This window comes from Glandiceps talaboti, chromosome 5, assembly GCF_964340395.1.
Source record: "Glandiceps talaboti chromosome 5, keGlaTala1.1, whole genome shotgun sequence".
NCBI lineage: Eukaryota > Metazoa > Hemichordata > Enteropneusta > Spengelidae > Glandiceps > Glandiceps talaboti.
This window is the reverse complement of record NC_135553.1, coordinates 21,036,243-21,059,448: the sequence shown is the minus strand read 5'-3', so window position 1 is coordinate 21,059,448 and position 23,206 is coordinate 21,036,243. Positions and strand designations below refer to the sequence as shown.

General features: G+C 37.6%; 2 protein-coding genes across 2 annotated transcripts in view; both read right to left on the bottom strand.

The window, feature by feature from the left end:
* The window catches only part of LOC144435137 (fascin-like), a 13,202-nt gene extending 1,504 nt beyond the window's left edge, over nt 1-11,698 (bottom strand). The window contains exons 1-4 of the mRNA XM_078123701.1: nt 10,665-11,698; nt 3,397-3,550; nt 943-1,241; nt 1-650 (exon numbers count right to left, since the gene is read on the bottom strand). The exon at nt 1-650 is cut by the window's left edge and continues 1,504 nt beyond it. Coding sequence (XP_077979827.1) covers nt 445-650; nt 943-1,241; nt 3,397-3,550; nt 10,665-11,466 — 1,461 coding nt within the window. The 5' untranslated portion in view covers nt 11,467-11,698 and the 3' untranslated portion in view covers nt 1-444. The remainder of the gene's footprint in view (nt 651-942; nt 1,242-3,396; nt 3,551-10,664) is intronic.
* Nucleotides 11,699-18,574: 6,876 nt separating this feature from the next.
* LOC144435022 (fascin-like) lies at nt 18,575-22,683 on the bottom strand. Its single transcript, XM_078123559.1, has 4 exons — nt 21,876-22,683; nt 20,574-20,736; nt 19,178-19,483; nt 18,575-18,761 (listed from the first exon to the last, which is right to left on the bottom strand). The coding sequence occupies exons 1-4, from the start codon at nt 22,681-22,683 to the stop codon at nt 18,575-18,577; spliced, it is 1,464 nt and encodes a 487-aa protein (XP_077979685.1).
* Nucleotides 22,684-23,206: the final 523 nt, after the last annotated feature.

Sequence of the window (23,206 nt, the reverse complement as noted above, 5' to 3'; positions counted from 1 at the left end):
AAACCTTTAATGTATTCAAATTGGTATCTTGACTTTAAATGCAATCAACTTTACGATAGCTCAAAGTTTTTAGATTCACACCACCCCTTCATATTATGGAATAGCAGGATTTTTTCTATGTGTTGAGTGACCAATAAATTTCCATATATGTAAATTACTTGATTGCTTTTGTCTTTTAAGAAAGTCTATCTAATGAATATGTGACACTGTAGATAGATATCTCCCTTTAATAATACAACCTGATAATACTAGTATGTTGTTGTTTATTATTCACTAAATAGAATTACCCCTCCTGGATAATAAGCTCGTCTGACTTAAATTCTATCCCATAATAGTAAATCCCATAGTTGGATGCTTATAAATTCGGCACTAATCAAGACACTGTTATTGAAACTTAAACGGAAACGGGATAAGTGTTGTTTGAAAATATCAATGTCCAAGCAGTTAATATTCCCACAGAGTGCCGGCTTCGACACAGTCACCATTGGCCCTGAAGATGCCACTCTGTTCCCCTTTCAATAAACAGCCGTTGGGGGCTCGTAGAGAGACTTTGCTCTGCTCGTGGAACTCCAGCGTGAATTCACAGGCGTCTGGTCCACCCATTGACAGGTTACCTTGGTTGTCAACAGACCAGAATTTGTCTTCCTTTCCTATTGAAATAAAACAAATAAAATTGTTTGTTAACTAAAGAATACGTTGATACAATGAACGGACAATAATTTCTTGGATTTTGTTCACAAATAACAAATTTATAAAAATATATTTTTTTTAAAAATACACTAAAGAAACAGATGTTATATGCAGTCTTAAAATAACTTCAAAAAAGCAACTTTTGCCTTGTCTTGTCTTGTCTTGTCTTGTCCATTACTGTACAAAACGCCAGATGTGGCTATACACGTACAGTTCGCTATAGGAGACACTGATGATCACTCGTAAACTGACCTTTGAACTTATAAGCACCATCCTCATAGATAACATGAATTAAACCGTATTTGTTACAGTTACACTCTAACTTGTTGGTTGTTGCTGCAGGCTTTACTCCCACAAAACCATGCTCTCCACGAAGCACCAATAGAGGGCGGTTAATCAGTTGGAACTTGAATTTCTCCTTGTCTGTAACACTGTCAGAAATGGCGAAGAGATGACCACTGGGCTTGGCTGTGACGTATTTTCCGTTGCTGGCTTTGATTGTCACAAATTTACCTTCATATTCTAACGTGAAAAGGGATTCAGGCACGTCCCTAAGATAAAAGAAAAAAACGCATATTTTTAAATCAAATTGCAACATTTCATGTTCCTTCCTTGTATTAAAAGTACAAGACATATTAATTTTTATTGTCAAAAAGATAATGATATGTGTAAAATTTTATCTAATGCTATTATTTTCACTGGAATAAATAACCCGATGATATTTTGAAAATAATGCAGTGCCTTTCTAGGTATTCTATGAGTACTAGTTGCAGAGCAACTCAAAGGACATTAGTTCGATTGAATATTAATTTTAAGTTATTGTTAATTAGCTAGAAATGCCATTGTATACATTTGACATCCACAAAGCAATTAATGGTCATATACTGTGTTAATAGTATACGTCATCGACAAATGTTAATCATCTCGACAATGGCATATTCCAACATACACTTATACACAGGTATATCCACAGTCGCCTGTGGGCTAATATTCTATTCAAGGATGGTCAATACAAAATAATGATATTTTAATACGAATATTCAAAAGAATACCGTCACCGGTGTTTGCATACACAAACTGTTTATCTACAGTCGTCGGTGACTGTATATTTCGAATATTCGTAAATACCCAATAACGCCGTTATTGTTTACTGTGACCATCTTTGAACAGAATATTAGCCCACAAGCGACTGTGGCACACTTGTATATCCTTCCAACATCGGTCATCAAACCCCTGATAGACATACACTACCCTTGTTTATACAGCTAGTCATTGAAACCCATGATCCCAACCAGCTGTGTCATGCAGTCTACGTTGCTATCATAACCATGTTTTTTTTTTCTAATCAGAATCTAATATGTATATATATTTAGTTGTAATATATTTACTAGCATTATCAAAACATACATTAACAAAAAGAAGCAGATGTGAATTAGTGAAATATCAATTTCATGTTTATTTTTACTTAAACTGATGTACCGACCCGCAACAATCGTCTTAACGCGACAATATACAAACAAAACTTTAAATAAATGAAAAGGGCGTCGCTGGGTTACCAAGGTAAAAATTCTACTCATCTTTCTAGAACTCGTTACAGTTTGAGGTGGGAAAAAAATGACACGGATGATTGATTGCTCAGGCTAATAATAATTAAGAGTCTTTTCCTCTTTAGGACGGTACATTGTTGAAGTGAGCTGAATGTTAAATTATTCTGTAAGCTAATTGAATTCGTACAATGTACCTACTCGACTCATGATGTGTTTGTTTTGGAAGACTAGTGGCAGATTGCTATATTGATTAGCTAGCTCTGCAATATATCGCATCGTCGGTTTTGGAGAAAAAAATCTATACTCAAAACTAGTATTATTTCGAAATATTGATTTGTTGCAAAATGGTACGAATACGAACACACTTGTCAATCAAGCTATCGTTTCGATAACAGTAATAAATGCTACCACTGAATTGTCGCGGTTCTATAGGTTTGTCACCGCTATTCAAACTACTACAGCAGTTTGCAGCTGTCTCCAGTATGCCGGAAGTTCAATTGATTTCTTGCAGTCTAACGTTTGTTAGATTTGAGATAAAATATTCGTCGACCGCTATGTCTGTCTCTTATTAGTATGTGCTCCCCTGCTGTCATCATATACAATAGTGAGTTTCACATAATCAGTTTCGAAGTATAGGTTAGAGTTCAACAAGAGAGATCTCCGTGGATATTAACGTTTCGGGTCAAGCCTTGAAGTCAACCACTGATTGATTTGATTATCACAGTGTGTTGGGGATTGGCCGGGTAGAACGAAATAAGCAACCTAAAATGTCCAACTACTCTTAGTAAGACGTTTTCGTCATGAAATAGAATATTATAACAAGTTCAGACCACAATACAACATTTTCTATATATGTATAGTGGTCTGAGCAGCAAGTGAGCTAGGGAAAATTTCTATAAGTCAGGGGTTGACGGATTAAAGGTAACCATATTCGACCACCAAAACATAGGGTGAGTCCAAGATAAAAATAGTTTTCCATCCGATAACTAATATAAAATGTCCACATCGCTGTGCTGTAACTGTGCTAGGTGTCGCCTATTACGAGAGCTTCGCGCACTACAGCGCCAGCGACGTGGACATCCTAACTAACGGCTCGCAAACCGTTTTTATACTGAAATCACCCATATACATGTACTTGTCACAAACATCAGTAACTTACTTTTTAGTAGTCACTTGAATTCCAGCTGTGTGCGCCAATGTCCAGTATTTATCAATTGATGCTCGCAAAGCCCACTGACCACTCTTGGCGTTGAATTCTAATTGGAAGGTTTCTTCGTCCTCAATTGTATCTTGATTGGCTGATAGATCTTGGCCTGCAAATAGTATAAAACCATGTGTTACCCAGGTGCACCAAACGTAATATTCAAATGATGTGTGTTTGACTATTTTCCTAAACATGCGCTGCTACAATTTTTAAATAATCGTGTATTCAGAAAAGGAGAGAGAAGGAGAGAGAGAGAGAGAGAGAGAGAGAGAGAGAGAGAGAGAGAGAGAGAGAGAGAGAGAGAGAGAGAGAGAGAGAGAGAGAGAGAGAGAGAGAGAGAGAGAGAGAGAGAGAGAGAGAGAGAGAGAGAGAGAGAGAGAGAGAGAGAGAGAGGGGGGAGACAGACAGACAGAACCGAGGGTTACGCTCGATCACATATTTTATTTTCAGTTTATTCAGTTTTCGTTAAAATGCTTAACTACAACGACAATGAAGCATGTGGGAGATGTCAACTAACAACTGTGATGTCACTAGCCGGGGCATCTATCAAGCATATATATATATATATATATATATATATATATATATATATATATATATATATATATATATATATATATATATATATATATATATTGAGAGTTGATCTATCACACTCGTATTACAGTGAAGGGTGGTTTACTCTATTGTTCTACTACTCAACTTGCAGAATGTGGATACAGTGAAGGAGATCGTGTGACCGATTACTGTCATTGTTACAGCTGTGTTCAATACATGTTTAGTTACAAAGGAAGTTCAATCTCCTATTTCAAAGATATTACAGATATTACACAACTGGTAACTGAAATGTGCAAGAAAGTGACTCTCTCGTACAAAAAAAGAGATGCTCTATAACTGAAACTGTAATGGGGAGGGGGGGGGTATCTTGTTGGACCTTTCAAGTATGAAAGGTTGTATATCATTGTACAGAACAACCAAATGGTTTGTCCCAAGTATTAAAAACTTCAACTTTACAATTTGTATAATAAACCGGGGTAAAGAAAGCTCGAACGAAATATTTGATATTGCTATCGTCGTCGTCGTCGTCGTCGTCGTCGTCGTTGTTGTTGTTATTGTTGTTGTTGTTGTTGTTGTTGAACCCGACTGAATTTCATACACTGCAGGTCCTCAATGCAACATTCGTTTAATTCCATTACTTTGCCACCTACGCTAATAACAGACATTTATAAATCAATCATCAAGATAATGACTACCACGAAATGTAGTCTATCAGTGAGCAGACTCAGTAGAACGAGTTGAACAAAGTCATACATTGTTTCCACATGACCTACACCCCTATACAAGGTATGATAATCACCAGTGTATTGCCTTATAAAGTCATTTGTACTTTAGACCGTTGCTATCATTGAATGTACTAAATATATCACGTATTTTGGTAGAGGGGGGGGGGGGGGCAGGCCAAATCGAAATACACTATCAGATTCTAAAAAAAAAATCCGAAAAATCACATAAGTTCCTGGAGCTAGATACGCTGATAAAATGAAACCAGATAAAAAATAGCACCAACGACAAGTCTCCTGAAACATATCTATTTGATATGACCTCAAAACTTATTTTCGAATGTCAAACTCATCTTGCAAGACACATAGACGGCGCCATAAAAATATAACGACTTTTCTAAATCACCATTATCCGAATAAAGTATCGTCCATTCATTTTTATGGCGTGACACATACAAATCATGCAAATTACTATTGTTACTGGAGAGCTTTTAGAATAATATAATCCGATTAGCTTAGTTTTTAATGAATTATTATCTTTCATTTGTGCAAAGGAACTGAAACTAGAGGGACATAATGGCATGGTCGTAAAATTTAAAGGTCGGGGGGGGGGGTATAGTGAAACACAATATGGGGTGATTCGAATCCTCCAAGGTTCACAGTAAGGATACCCATGGTGGTGTAATAGAGACTGCAGATGGGGTGAGTTGAATTCATTACTGGGAAAACTGTTTCGTTTACAGGGGAAGTGTAGGGGGCCAGTCTTCTGATATTTGCAGGATACATTTCATGAAAATGAAATGGACATGAAATTAATATATCACCGACAGACGATGTCAATTTCCCAGCTGCATATAGATCATAGCTTTATATAAAACATTTCAAGAATATGACGGAACTGTATATATGTGAAGCAGTTCATCATCACGTGGTCGCTGTCACAGAAATACAATACCACGTCTGACTCGCGTTATATACATGTATGTCAGCGATACTGTGACTGGCCTTCCAGGGAAACATAAGAATTTGAATAGTCATCAATTGCATATATCATAAAAAATGAAGCGCGTTGTAAAAATATCTTGGCTAGCTCGCTCAACTTTCGTATAGAATTACTCACTAATTTTTATAATTGCAAAGCTATCTCTTTCAATGATTAGTTATATCTCAATGCAAATTTGGGATTGTATCTCAGAATTGTATGACAATACCACCAACTCCTGCATTACAACTCATGGCTGGTTATCTGATGGTATAATTCGTCACTTGCTACATGTATGTCCAGGAAGGTTCTACTTGGAAATATCATGTTCAGAATGTTAATTGTGTGTTCTGAAATGACGCTGTACCTCTGGTGTGTCAAATCCATAGTAAATAGAATAAGCTTGAATGATCTCATTGATCCAAGATATTTATTGAACACCAAAACATCGATAGCAGTAAAGTAGGCCAGTATTTACTGTAGTGACAATCAGATATAAACGTGCAGGTAAGAGTTTTAACATGATTTTAAAACGTTTTTAATTTAATATAAAAAGCGAGAGTATTTCAAAAGGAGAATTTCCTGAACTGAAGCTTGTTTCTGGCGGCAGTCCAATTCTCTTCAGAGAACGGGACAACAACCAGCAGACTGTACAGTCAATGAAACACCCCGCTTCTTGACTTGAACACCGTGACAGGTATGTACATACCTTGTACCGCATTACAAAGTCAATATATTTAACCTGCTGTAAACGGTCTTATCATTCACAATGAGAAAATGACGTGACGACACAACAATGGCAACCATGATAAAAACTTGTATAGGGCAGATCATTACACGACGTATAGTACAGCATCACATCGACTCCAGAAGAATTTGATGCGTTTCCATGCCAACTGCGTACCCTGCGCCACAGCCATTATCTTTTACATGGACTTGACCTGAAGAGGGCATACATGCATGTTAGATTGTTGGATTACATTCGCTGTAACGTTTGTTTGCATGTATAAGAGCCGGTTCAAACACAGACAAGCACCTAGGCTAGACACAATCAGACAGTGAAAAGTTTTGGGCAAATAGTAGTTAGCATGTTCAGTGTACGCGGTACCCTGGGCGATTGTGACTGATTTACGATGATGGTGACCTTAAAAAGTCGACATGTTTACCATGTTTACAGACCTTACGAAATTCAATATACCAACTTTTATGTAGAGATAGAAAGGGATGTCTAAAAATGCGTATTTCCTTACACCCAGTTGTAGATGTGTGTACGTGGCAACTGTTATCCCCAAGTGCATACAGGAACAAGGAAGAAAACTTGTTACTGTTTGTACTTCGGGACAACAGTTGCCACGTACACACATATACAACTGGTCGACTATTTGGTGGGTTTTACAACAGACCGCATACATGATTGGATGGAGGCGTGATAGTACTGTGTACAGAATAATTATTTGTAATGTTATCGCTGATATCGTAAATGTCTATCAAACTGTACCAAACGCAAATAGTTCACAGCCATTGCCCCACCCCAACCAGACCCCGATTTTTTTTTCCATTTTAGAATTTGTCCCCGAAACAGACATTGTTGTTTGTCACTTGGGGCTCGTACAATTTTTGAACGGGCACAAGAAGAGCCAATAACGGTAATAAACTCTCCTGAACTAGGGATGAACCCAAGACCGTGGGAATGACTATAAACAATATAATATATGTATTTTTCAAACTTATAGTCATTAATCATGTATTGACACTATCCGCTTTTCCATTGACCCATTTCAAGCCATGGTTCTCAAAAGTGCCGTGAAATTCAAACCCCCCAAAATGGCCCAGGGGTCGTTCTATTGAATTGAATGACATAACCCTTTTAACCTTCACGTTGTATTTGGTTTCAGCACACTTCCTCCACCCTTTTCCCATATCGCATCTACATCCTGGCATCTACGATAAACAGATGTCTGCAATCCAAACTGCTAGACTACTATTCGCATCACAAAGTAGAAGCCAACCGCGTTGTAACCTACTGTGTGTTTAGCCTAGACAGTGCCATTATCCTAAAATGTTAATTTGAACCTAGCTAACATATATTTCAAGTCATTACATTTTTCGAGTCTTTCATCCCATCCTGTTCGTTCAGCTGCAACATCCTCTCGCATTGTTCCATGCATGTCGAGGAATTTCCAGGTAACATTTGTTTGGACCACCTGCAGTTGCAAATTCCAATGCTGATGTGAATAATTATATTTTGGATAGTTCTACAATTATAAAAAAAAAGTATCTTGGCAAATAAACTTGGTCACCTTTACTCACTACGAGGTCACCGTGACCCAAATACATGCATAATTCAAATAAATAATTAAACCGGATGTCTTATCATTTGATGCGATGGGTTGTCTGTCCTAGATAAGAACCCGGATATGACATTTTGTGCCAAATGTATCTTCGAGGAAGCAGACGACAATATCGTTGTTAGGTTTTTAAAAAAAACATTATGTTAATTTTCAATCCCAAATATCGTTAATGTGTTTCTTTGATATTCATCCACTTTATGACAACAAAGGGAGGAATTTCTTTGTTATGATTTTTATATCATGTTACGTAACCATTAACCCTCCGGGGTTATTCAAATGGGGGGGGGGGGTATGTAGTACTAGTAGCAAACACTCGTAAACCACAACCATCGTCGTAAACCATAGCCTCGAGCTCGAGCTCTTTTACGGCACAGTCCAAGACTCTCATTATTTCGCAGTGTCGCGGAAGAAATACAAATAATCAAATCAATTTAAAAATACAGCTCTGGTTTGTGAGAATGTCTGAGAGCAGGAACTCCATGATTTCCGTATAGCGTTTGTACCTCGATCTTTTAATCCGAATTCTAGACTTACAGTATACTGTATGTGTGGCAGACTTTCTAAATATGACGACATGTGTTACCCCTTTAATAGTATTACCCGTGTTTTATGAAGTCCCAAATTACAATGTGGGGGCTCTAATGGAGTATAACAGCTTTCATAATAATTGCCACACACAACTGGCATAGCCAAGACTGTGAATACCAATCACAACGTACTACTGCCGGGACTACTACAACCGTCTAAGTTACCATCACACCTTTTATACTTTGTGAACAGCATTGGTTTAACTACATAGTGAAGCGCCTTGTTTTGTATTATTTTAGATTTATTGTTTCATTGTCATTGTTCTTGAGAAGGGATCATTAAGTCGTCATTCATGTAAAAACCATGCGGTTTATCTATTCATCAGGAGCCTCACCCTTTTAAAAAACCCATTATTTTTTTGACTAAAACCAAACTATTCAAATTGCCTTTGTTTGCGTTGGCGTATTACATTATAAGTAGCCGTGTCGCCAATTAATTCGTTTGACATGATGCTAGTCCAACAGACCGCTCTTTGTCATTACATTGTATACGTACATGTAAATGTAAGTTGACTGAACTTGTACAACTACCACTATGTACGTTCGGGTCTACTGTATGGATGGTTATGTTACGTTAAGGCATGTTATATAACTCACAATTACTCATCCTTCCATTGCAACAGCGACACTCCTCTCTGATTCACTGGCATATTGAATCAATAACAAAGTCTGTACGAAAACAACAAAAGATGAGAGAACACCCCAGCTCAAAAGTTCTCCATATATGGAAAAATTAGGTACTTGTTAGGGCATGCGTGATTCCAACATTATACCATATGTACATCGGGCTTTGACCTACTGTGTTCTGGTGTTTATGGGGGACATATCCATTTCTACAAGTCGAAAAGTTCAACCGTTCGTTCTAACGTTATGCTACGTTTATTTTATCAAGCTACAAATTCTTTGGGAATATGCGACCACAAGTTTATTTGTACAACTTGTTATCGCGATACGTCACTTCGCCGCAAATAGACAGAAAAAAGGTAATTTTTAACTTTCGCTGCAAGCAGCAAGACCTACTTAAAAAGTTGCGATTTTATGAAGTAATAAAGCATTAGACGGTCTTGTACAAGGATAGCATAGCTAACAAAACGTGCTTTAATACCCGTCAATGCAATGTGTTATTGTACCATGTTTCTCGTTCCACTCTATAATGACACATACACCTTGCATAACCAATATCGATTGTACCAACAATATTAGCAGTGTTCAAAGTCTCCAGTCGTTGAATAAACCACTTGCCTAAGGAGACGTTCACACTCGCATCACCCGGCAATTATCATGCTTGTTTTGGACAAAGGTGTTATTCAGCCATCGCAACTTGGGGAATGTCGTGCACATTTAAAAGTCCCTGGATCAGCTAACACTATTTCCTCCCTCTGCTTCATTTAAAAACAAAACTTACTGAATATGTCAACTGAACAATCCGTGTGGTAACCTTTCCTACTCAGCCAAGCTCGAAGAGCTCGACAGTTTGACCTTTGCACACAGGCTTCTACATGTGTTAAATTCACAGTGGCGTGTAGTCTATATGATTCAGCAAATCAAGAAATTTATCAATCTTTTAGTGTTGCAATATCGACTTTTGTTATCTTTACTGTAGAAGGAAGGGTCAAACTTATCGGTTGATGCCATTATCATGACAGTTTGTTCAGAGAACCAATGCCCATGCGCAATTGTACATCATCTATACGCCTATCATGCTTATAGGTGATGATATAAAAACAATACTGTTCACGTTAAACCATCACAGCGAGAACTCTTATTATATCTGGAACAATATACCTCAACACATGTGTGTGACACACTAAAAGTATCTGACGACAGAGGTACTATGACGAGATAGTCATGAATATTCATAGAATTTCTACAAAGGACAGGTGCTTTTTATGGATGTAGCTCTTGCTACGTCACTACCTCAATAATGAAAGGCTCATTCTCTATAACAGATCCATGATTCTCCCTTATGGGGTTTCTGAAAATTTATTTTAAAATTTAAAAAAAAAACACGAAAAAAACTCACCTTGTTTAGAAGAAACAAATTTGCCATTATGTGCGACGAACGCACCTTGTGGGTAACTGTCTTCGAGAATGAACACTTCTTCTTTGCCAGTGGACTTAGTTCTGCCTTTGAGAGTTTTGTTTGGACCAACGGGGGACAGGTAACACCCTTCACAATCTCTGAACGCTACTTTACCGGAATGAAGTTCAAGGACAAAACGGGTGTCTTCACTGAGATCTTCGACCATTTTCCCTTCTCTGTGTAGGTATTTGTCATCACGTGTTTGGAATGTATATTTACCCTCATGAAACCCGAGGGTGATGAGAGCATCTTGCCCCCAAGGTAGATCTTCTGTCACTCTCAGTTCCTCACCGGAGAGTTTTGCATACCGCATACCTTTCACGTAACGGAGATGTACCTGGGGATGAATGCCTACGTGTACAGTCCAGAGTTCAGGATTCCCTTTTGTTTTACTGAAGCAACGAATGTCATCGTCCGTACCGCTCAGGTAATACCCATGAGTATGACTTTTAATTGCCCATCGACCGTCATTGCCAGCTTCTATCATGAATTTTTCATCGGTACCTCTTTCCTCGGCTTCGCAGGCCACGTTACCTTTCTCATCGGCAGACAAATATCTATCGAGGTGACTACGGATATACACCACGTCGTCGGAGTCCGGTTGTTCAACATACCATTTCTGTTTGCTTTTCATTGACTTTCCCTGCACGTTGATCTTAAAACCGAAGTTCTCTTGCGTCAAGTATCTCTTGCTGTGGTTGATAAGTCCGAAGACCAAACCCTTTCCGATACCGTTCGACATGTTGTGTTATTAAAGGGGCGTCGTCTGACTTCTGGTCTTCAAAGTTGTTGGATTCGAACGACTGTTTTCGAGCACTATCTATAGCAGACGACTGGGCAAATGACAGTGATACCGATTGATAACGTATGACTTTTACTAACACACTCGCACTATGCAGTTCACTCTGCTGGCTCAGTATACTAGGAAATGAGTTTATGTAGGAAAAACTAGGCGAGGCCACTGGGCTGGCTTACTCATTACCATTCCATTCGTAGGGGAACCAGCACAAAGAAATCGAACGACCACATTCAGAAACATCCGACTTTCCCTACGAACGAATGGTCTCACCCACACCAAAAAAGGCAAAGTCAACTATCGATTTTTGTAAGTCTGAATGCCTTCGTGTTGTTGTCATGATTAATAACTACTAAATATAATATAGTCTTTTGAAGAACAACAAAACGCTTGACAAACATAATAAACAAACACAAAGACACATACCTAAGAATTTCATTGTTGTGACAGAACGTACATGTATATCTATCGTGACCCCTGGAATAATCTATCGCATCGTTCGTAACACTGCAGACACACCCACTATGTGGTCCTTGTCAAACATGGTGTGTCACTCCCCTCCCAGCAGAACAATAGCGTAAATGTGGGGCGAGGTACTTCCTCGTTGATATAGAAAGGGGTGTGCTGTGCGAGACATGTATATATTCATTCAAACGAGACAGAAACAGAAAAAGGAAAGGGGGAGGGGGGAATGAAGTTATTAGTGGAAGTTGAGTCCGGGTTCGGGTATATGGTCATGAATGGTACTCCGGTTGTAGTATGCTATATATAAGTGTCAAAGATGAACATGCCCAGGGCTCTTTTCGTCCGCCTTGAAATGCTATTGTGAAGTGAAGTGAAGTGAAGTGAAGTGATGACAGACATGGTGGCGATTTACAAATCGGTATCGGGTCAACACTATAATAGGACCAGGGACCCGTGACAACAACCATTTTAGTGGGTGACTTGAAATAGTCGACGAACCTCGTAGTACTTGAATCAACAATTATCAGAATTTCATCTCGAAGTCACGACTTCAAAATCAATACACATTCGAAGCATGTAAATGAGAAAAAACAAACAATTTACGTATCTGCGTTTTTGTTTTGCTTTGCTTTGTTTCGATTCGGTTTGTTAAGGTTGAAAAGTCCGAGGGTTAAGTGTTATTAAAAGTACAATAGCCTTCGTATAATACTACATCACATTAGCTCGGGCACCAGTTTTTGCTGATCCAGGTCGACCTGTGTACGTGATTTCCATATATTTCGCAGATTTTTTGTACATTTCCGGAGAATCTCCCCCATCCCGTCTCTGTGTATTCAACCTTTATCCTATACCCTTATATGGATACGCCGAGGTTCGAAAGTGCGTCCATAGAGCGTACGTTCCTCAATACGTAATACGTTTGAAACGTCACACGCTATCTTAATGGGTTGTTAAGATGTTCTTAAAAGACGTTATGACGAATACAGGTGATTAGAGACCGTAGCTCTATCATGCATGCTACCGAATATTAGTTATTACATAATACATCCTTCTTCTTCGTGGCATAAAGTAATTCCGGCGACATGAAATTTCATTTATGACAACGTGTATTATATATATCGTCATATGAGTTTGATCATGAACTATATTTTCCTCTATGATTTAGAATTTAAAAAACAACAACCTTTGTTTTCGATTTTACAACCTGGATTCGATAACACATACTTTGATAATTGGTTTCACAGTATCACACCCACTGATTTCTAATGTAACACATTTTGTCTCCTTTATCCAACAATACCTAGCCTGCCAGTCATAAGTGTGTTATCACGATGTGTTGGTTGCCGTGGTTACCATGAAACATCAAAGGCCCTTTAGTCTTTCGTAAAGATGATAACACTGAATTGGCCTTAGGCAATTCACTATGGGTAGTCGTGATTTGTAATTAATACGTGTAATATACGTTTTTTTAATGAATAAGCGTAAAAAAAATGTGTTCCCGATAACCCGATCGACCCTAGATAAAACCGCCGCCCCTAAGCATTTTTAAACATTTAAAACAAAAAGATAAGAAATTCTTTGTCTTCTTGACCTTCATGTACGTCCGGTTTCTTTCCCCAGTGATGTCTGTACAATAGTTCATCAAACTATCACAGCAGGGGTATTCTGACAGACATTCGAAATCGTTCGGTTTTGGGTCGGAGCAATATTTTTCAAATAAAAATAATTACAAAGATAAAATAAAATAAAATAAAACCCCGACCTAACATAATACATCCTTCCTCTTCATGGCATGAAGTAATTCCCGACATGAAATTATTATCAGAAACACATAATTTTTTTTTCGCCTAAGTAGTTCATTGCCAATATGATTTTTATCTTTAAAAGAAATCAAATAAACAGATAAATAAATAAATAAATAAATAGAAATTAAAATATCCGTACATACAGGATTTTCCTACCCAAATATGCAATGAATCATCATTGTAAGAACACATTCTACGTCACGGGAACGTTATTTCGTCGAACCCACCCCTTATCTCTGATCCGATAAGATCACGCGAGATTATAGAAAATAGCCAGGAGTTATATGATATATGAGTAAGATTGAACAGTCTTTAAAAATAAGCCTGGAAAACCTTCTCAGTTGCAAGACATTGCATTGTAATAGAATGACGTCATGGCTAGTTTTGTTCAGTAAACATAGATGTGCACTGGATATCTTCCTCCTTTGACTTTAATCATTTTTCCATTAATTATTAGGAGAATCATATTCACGTCTTTCTCCTTTTCTTCTCTACCATAATGTAATTTTTTTTTGAGCGATGGGCTAAGGCCTTAGGCCTAACAAAAAGAAGTGTGTGGTTCCGATTACGCTCAATTTTAGAATAGGTGGGGTAGGTAGATTTAAAAAAAAATTTTTCTTCATATATGAGTGTCTAGTTCAGGTAGTTATATTTTCCGTTGTTTCCACATGGTTTCTGTGTTATTGGTTCCTTTTAAACGCTTCTCATCAGATGTACAGCCATTACAGATTGGAAGGACAGTTTTATATGGTCTTTTTAAGTTGATGTCAGTTTCTGCACTCACTATTTCTTGCGAGAATCACAATTTTCGCGATTTTATTTTTTTTTCTCAAATGCGGAAAAAAAAGTTTAGGGTCGTCGTAAACATTTTTTAGGCCTTAGCAGCAAAGTGATATCATAATGATTTCATATCGTCATCGAATTTTCATTTTAATACGCTTAGCTACATCATGACATGAGTATTCTGAAGTGTGTATTGCTGGTTGCTTGAGATAGACGTAAGCTTAGTCATGGGATACCGAATTATTTATCGTCTCATTCAAAATGTTATCACATGTTGCATCAGCTATATATATAAAGCAACAAATCTCTACGCATGGAAGCTGGTCAAATACTCCAAGCACAACTCATATTACATTCCAGAATACCGTAAAGTTGTGAAAATGGCATTGAGAGATTGTTACATTTGGCACCCTTGTGTTGTTAACATGTTATTCTACAATCTCTCAAATCTCTCTTCAGTCTGGAAAAGCAAGTCATCCAAGGCCAAACCATTTTGGGTCGGGTTTCATAGCGCCGACTGGTAACCATGGTTTCAGACCCCGCGGCTAGTAACCGTGGTAATAGGAGAGGTACCAGACATACACTTATGTGTATATGAGGATAATATAGATAAAGAAATACGGTGTAGAGTTTGCAGTTGGACTAAACGGTATGGAACGTATACTGTGTCATCACCCGGGAAATACTTATACTATGATCATGTAATAAGACCGAAAAGGAAAAAAATATTTCATTGATACTTTTGAAATTAGAAGCTTGTTTTTCATTTATATTGATATAAATATGCATATACAGCACATTGGAGCCGGTACCCCCCCTCCCCCCTCCCACATCCTTTTAGTTTAAGACAGGAAAAAACACATTAACGTTTTCCCGTCTACTTTCTAGGAATGCCATCTTCTACTCCGAAAACCTGTACAAGCACTATAATCAAAAAATACTTACAATTCTTTTGATCTGCACAATTCAATGTAAGACCCACTCCCAAGTAATTGGATAAATGAATGAATGAATGAATGAATGAATGAATGAATGAATGAATGAATGAATGAATGAATGAATGAATGAAATGGAAGTTAACAACGGGTAACGTAGCAACCATGCCCTAAACGTTTCAGACAACACCTATTCAGTACGACGCACCAGTATGTATACATATAATCAACAAATAAAAACTTAAACTAAGACCACTAAAAATAGTGGTCTGAGGCTTAAATAAAACTATTTTTAAAAGGGTTAAATACTGAGGATAGTTCCAATGTATCGAACTCGAAGCAGTGATTACTAGGGGGAGGGCCTGGGGAATCAGGTAGTTACATCATCTTGCAAATCGGATCTCGGTGGAGGGCTGTATATTAGAAAATGGAGTTAGGGGACGGTCACATTTATTTTGACTCATTGTATTATCCAACTTTGCATTATTTTGTGGTTTTGGAATCCGACAGCTGCTATATATGTGTTTGAAAAGAGGGAAGGTCGTTAAAATTGAGGGAGGGCCACTTTTTAGGAAAAAAAAAGAATCGAGGAAGGGTCCCATTTTACGCAACAGACCGGGGCCCTCGCTATTTTAATTACCGAATACTTCATAACAGTGTTTGCCAATACCAGCAAACATTTTTTTATCACTCCTGGGTACCTAACTCGAGGTTTTATGAAATTTAAACCATTTAAAAAAAAAATAGTTTGTCAGATGTTTTGTTGGTAAAAAAAAGAACTTCTGGATGATGATCTGGTTGACCTTTTTATCTCCGGAAATACTAGTTGATAAATTTGAACTGGTGAATCATTCTAAAGTTATTCAATCTCTGACGTATCCTGATCAACATGCCATTGGGTTTACCTGATACTTTACCTCTAAACGTGTGTATGCAACAGACGAATAATCACACCATTTCATGCTTACATTACAAATTTCTCTCCATCTTCATATAACCTACCATACGCCACTGTAGCCTCGGTTTTATATATCATTCCTGTATTCATCCAAGGTATAGAAACAAACCCCAATGTTAATGATTCTATTAACAATTTTATTTCTAGTAGATTCTACCAGTCGTAGTTACAATTTATTATAAAGATCTACAAAGTCATTTATAAGAAATACAACGAGGCTTGTCATGCGCAGAGTTGCATTTCCTACTAATACCACGATTCTCTTTGTGGTGAAGACTTGATATATTATTTATTTATTTATTTATTTATTTATTTATTTTTTTACTTATTAATATTTTATATACAGACACCATTTCAGTGCACTGTTCTCCCAATGGAACATGTTGTAAAATTACTACTCTGTACGTTCGTTACACCACTGGCACAGACTCTCGTCGTCCTTCAAAAATTAGTTGACCTCGTCATGTACGTAGAATCACGTGATCTTATTTGGGACTTCTTCTAAAAATGAGCAATATTTTCACATTTTGAAATCAAGCTCAGAGAGGTACTAAGAAGTCGTCAAAAATCAAGGCATTGCTTTAATGTTTTGACGGGAAAGTGCTTGACAATGGAGGTTGTCAAACATACGTCAACTTGTAATGGGCGTTCAATGTCTATGGTCATTCTTGGTGTATGTTTCATCTCTGCATTCCGTTGACGTTACCACCGCTCTGTTTCTCGATTTTCAACCAAGTGTTACCTTTCAACAGATAATTATAATTAGTCAGTATTTCTTGTGCACTAAGTCGACTGCCAGCTGGCTTTGGTTTAAAATAATCACCACGTCATGGTAAAAGGATGAGTGAGTAACAATATCGGATCGTCCGACGGTTTATGTATCTTCTTCTTCAGTGACTGGAGACCTTCAACATGTTGGACTTTTTCCCAAATGCATGCGCATCAGAAAATGAGAACGAAAATAATCAATCATGACTTAAAGTTAAAAAGAATAATAATAAAAGCAAAATAAATAGCTAATATTCAATAATAATTATTGTATTTAGTTGTTCAGGGGTGATGCCACTGGAGACTTGTAGATTGTTCCAAGCTGTGATGGTTCTAGGGAAAACAAATATTACATGACTTTTCTGTAGTCTTTTTTTGAATAATGATATTTGATAGCTTTTACTGTGCATGTGTAGATCGTGATGATGGAGATGCTTGTCTTTATTTATTTATGGCAACTGTTCCTGATGATATGTTATACAGCATTGATAGTCTAGCGTCTTCTCATGCGTTGCTGTAGTGTCGTCCAATTGGGAGTTTGTGGCTCATTGTTACACCGTAACTTGAGCGGTTTCTCCCCGGGGTGGGGGTTCTGTATGTATTTGTATTGAGTAATTGTATATGTTTGCAACATGTCGGAAAGCCCGCTTTTGTACCATTTCTAGATTGGTTATATCATATTATCTATATGGGTTCAAAACAGTAGCTACAGTGATGGCTGACATATTCAACCACTAGTGTAATAAGACTGTATTGTAATTTGTATACATACATACATACATACATACATACATACATACATACATACATACATACATACATACATACATACATACATACATACATACATACATACATACATACATGCATACATGCATACATGCATACATGCATACATACATACATACATACATACACACACACATACATACATACATACATACATACATACATACACACATACATACATACATACATACATACATACATACATACATACATACATACATACATTCGTACATGTACATACATACATACATACATACATACATACATACATACATACATACATACAGACAGACAGACAGACAGACAGACAGACAGACAGACAGACAGACAGACACGTACGTACGTATTCATATTCATATCCATATCCATAGTTTATATTCCTATATTGACGCATTCTTCAGGAAAATAGCAGTCAAGTTAAATTTTATTATGTAAACTATTCTTTCTGGCTGCAAAATGAATTAAACTCAGTGGCCAAATAAAACAAATAAGACAATTCATAATAGAAATTAAACAGAATCACTATTCCAACTTTCCCTTAGTTCACATAATTAATATTCCCACAGTGTGTCAGGCTCCACTTTACTTCCATCAACTTTGAACACACCTCTCTGTTCACCTCTCACAAGGCAGCCGTTAGGGGCGCGAATGCAAACTTTATTCTGTTTATGAAACTCCATCGTGAATTCAACAACATCAGAGCCACCAATCGTCAAGTTACCTTGGTCATCAGCGGACAATGCCTTGTCACCCATACCTACAGGTAAAGGGGGTGTAGGAAGTTTTGTGATCTATCGGATCGAAGTTAATTGACAGCTAGAATGGGAAGAGACGCTAGAGTAGTTGAGACAAGAGCATCTTTTTAAAATATCGATTTCATTTTTAATTGTATTTATTTCCAAAGATAACCTACGGGATGAGTCCCATTAATAGACTCAAACAATAAAATTATACAAAATATACACCACCAAATAAGCAATAGATATTAGTGTAAAAGTGCAAGAAAGGGGAAGGCGCCCACATCCCACATAAAGTAAAATTAAATTCCAACCTAACAACCCTAGTTTCTGAAGTCATATTATCGGAAACATACATTTATTAAATTTGATTTTTACTTTACCATTTACTAGTAGCTAAAAAGATGAGTGTTAAATCACCACTTACCATCAATTTTAAATTGGTATGCACCTTCGTGATAGTTAAGATGAATAAGACTGTACGTGACACAATTACATTCCAGTTTTGACGTCGACTTTACACCAACGAAACCATGCTCTCCACGAAGTACCAATAGAGGGCGGTTGATCAGTTGGAACGCGAATTTCTCCTTTTCGGTGACAGTATCAGCCGTGGCAAAGATGTGTCCGTTGAGTAGGGCGGTGATGTATTTATCATTGCTGGCTTTGATTGATACGAATTTGCCATCGTATTCTAATGTGAAATGGGTTTCAGGAATGTCTCTGAAAATAGAAATTTAAAGACACATGGAATGTAGTGATCATACTCAGTATTTAACATAACATATACTCAGGGTGACCCTATTTTTTTGTTTCTCATTACCTGACCTACCCAAATATTCAGCGCCGACATAAAAAAAAAAATCGCCCGCTCTTAATATTTTGTGTAATATTAAAGCAAGTGCCTGGACTGTCGGCGTCATCTACAGTCATGGCAGCGATGACGACACTTCTTTACGAACAGAGCATTTCTTTTATGACGGAAGTTATTCAAGTTGTGGGGAGGGGGGGGTGGTGGTGGCTGAGAATATGCCAATTGTGTAGAGAAGCTTGTTACCAGGAATACAATAAAAAGAAGATAGAGAAGAGGAAAATGGAGAGACAGAGAAACAAGAACAAGATGTTTTTTTGTTTTTGTTTTTGTTTTTTTGAAAATCAACCGACCGACCCATATTTACTTTGAAAAGGTAATGAGAAACATAAATTTTTTGGGGGTATTTCGATTTTATCGCCCCTGAACTGTTTTTCTCCTCCTTGGGAAACACTAAGTCTTTTAACCGAAGACATCTCTTTGCGATCCAATCAATGGTCATGTCTAAAACTTGCTCATATAAATTCATTTACTAAAATCTTTTCAGTTGAATGCAACTTTCTTTACTACACATGTACCTCAAGTGCTTCTTTCTACGTGTGCGTTCTTTTCTTCTTTTGATTTGTTACCGCTGTGTTAACTTTGAGCTTACCAAGTATGGCAGGGCACGGTCCCAGTACTATATATAAGCTGTTTTCGTACTAAATTGCAAAATTAACATATTACACGTTGATTCAAAACATCATTCCTTGGGCATGTCTTTGACCCACGTGTAAGTTTTTATAATAACTTATTTACTAGTACTATGGCTGGCTGGATTTTCGAAATGGCACGCTAAAATACTGTTAAAAATCCTTATTTTTTCACTTCTTACATAATATCAAAGTTGAGTGTGTGTAGATTTTTTTCTGTTGTTTTTTTCTCAATGAAATTACAGCTTGATGCCAAGACATTCGTTTGTGACAGTTATTGCATGTATACCAGATTATGGTAAATACTCACTTTGTGACAGTCATTGCATATATACCAGAGGATGGTCCAAGTGTCCAGTACTTGTCGATGGATGCACGTAACGCCCACGTGCCACTTGTGTCATGATATTCTAATTGGAAGGTCTCTTCATTTCCTAGATTATGTTTGTTTTGGTTAGCAGACAATGCTTCGCCTACAGAAAAAAAGATAATGTTGACGTGAATGCCACAAGTTTATAAAGGTCCTTTAAGTTATCGACAGTCTCCCGTGCTTCACTGATAGTCTGTAAGGTACGCAGTGACGGGCGCCCTCACATGTCAGTCAACCGCTTCCATGTGAGAAGAGGCCGGTGAGGGCGGAAAGACACGACGTATCTTACGATCTATTTCACTGTCTATTGTCTATCGAGTGTGGTCGGGCACCATCAAACCGCCAACTTTGTCAATGACAGTGCAATTTGAGTTACCTTGGCGTTTTACTTATGAGACATGACATTTTTCTAACACAATCAGATAATTTCAACTACAAAATAAATATTTATAGAGGTGCTGGGCAGAGTTGGGATGTAGACACAGACAATTCAGTGATCTTGCTGTTTATCAGTTGGAAAGTAAACAATTGAAATCATAAATTTAAATATCATCAAGTCCGTGTGTATTCATTTCCAAGACAGTGCGTTTTTACGGCATCGTGAAAGAATAGCAAAATAGCAATTCTTATTATGCGAAAGAATCTGTTATGTGTGTATTTGTTGGTCTGCAAATGTGTATCTGATTGTGTAAAACAAAAACAAACAAGCAACAACAACAACAACAACAACAACAACAACAACAACAACAACAACATCATCATCATCATCATCATCATCATCATCATCATCATCATCAAAAACATAGTATGTCTCCCACGAGTGAAACACCAAGGTAACCCAGATGGCACTGTAATAGTACTATAGATATCGAACCTTTCACGTCCTATCTACTGACTGCAGTACTCGCACGGACAAGTCTTACAAGTCTTACTTGTCTGTGGTACTAGACTAAGTGTCGACGTAGCTAACAAGGGGTGCATACACCATGCAACGAAAATAAATATAATATTAAATGAATGCAATTGATTGGAAATGGTTAGAAAAAAAGGAAGAATATTGAATAAATTGATAGTTGGGTGCTTAGTTTGATGGATGGGAGGGTGGGTGGGTTACGTTGGGTAAAAGAGAGAAAGCAGATAATACATCACGTGATCTAACCATCCAAACGCAAGGCATAAACACGAATGACAATATAGGCAGAAATAGTATATTTATTAATTGGTCTAGGTTTATGTTCTTACCTTGTTTCAGCGAAATGTATTTACCATTATGAGCAAGGAGTACACCTTGAGGATAACTATCTTCCAACATCAGTAATTTATCTTTTTGGAGGATCTTATTTCGACTTTTTAGAACTCGTCCAGGACCAACGGGTGATAGATAACACCCTTCACAATCTCTGAACGCTACTTTACCGGAATGAAGTTCAAGGACAAAACGGGTGTCGTCGTTTGCTTCTTCTACTAGAGTCCCGTCTCTGTGTAAGTATTTGTCGTCACATGTTTGAAATGTGTACTTGCCCTCGTGGAATCCGAGAGTGATGAGTGCATCTTGCCCCCAGGGAAGGTCTTCCGTCACAGTAATCTCGCCACTTCTCGAGCTCAGCCTTGCGTAACGCATATCGGCAACGTACCGTAGATGGACCTGTGGATGTATCCCCAGTTTGACGTCCCAGAGTTCACCATCTGTCTTCTTCCTACTAAAGCAATGTAGATAATCATCTTTTCCACCGATGAAATAACCATGAGCAAAGCTGCGTATAGCCCAACGGCCGTCTTTTTCTACTTCGATCCTAAATTTGGCGTCGTTTCCCTTTGTTTGCTCCCGACAAGTGAGATTACCCTTTTCGTCTGCTGACAAGTAACAATTTAAATGACTCCGTATGTACATGTAAACTTCTCCTTCTGGTTGTTCAATTTTCCACCTCTGTTTGCTTTTCATTGTTGTGGCGCTTGCGTGAATTTTCATACCAAATTTTTCTTGCGTCAAATATTTCTGTGTTTTGTTTCTCAAGCCTACCACCACATATTCTTCAGTGCCCCTGTCCATTATCGGAAATTATTGGAGATTATCAGCGATATGATATCGATTATACTGTGTACGTGGCAGTTGTCAAGCGCCTTGGTAATGACAATGACACGTCGTACAACATGTATAGCTTACAAGTAAATGTGAAAAGAACATGGATTCTTGTCTGTAAGAATAAACAACGCGGGCTCTGTGTATATTTTGCATTCCAGAACTCAAGAACGTAAGATTCCACATTCGTCATGGTAGGGCGCCACCACAGATGGGAACGTGTTTTCGACCACATAGGAGCGAATGCCATGTTAATAATAAGTATACCATCTGCGAACCGACTGATGAACAACCAACCAACCAACCAACCAACCAACCAAACAAACAAACATCAATTTAACCACGTGACTATTGTAGGACTGACTGCGGTATAGCCCCATCAATGCGTCTCCCGCTTTTACTAAGTTAATTCAATTCTTTTATTTTTAGACAATAGGCAATGAATAGAATAGAATAGAATAGAATGGAATAGAATAGAATAGAACAGAACAGA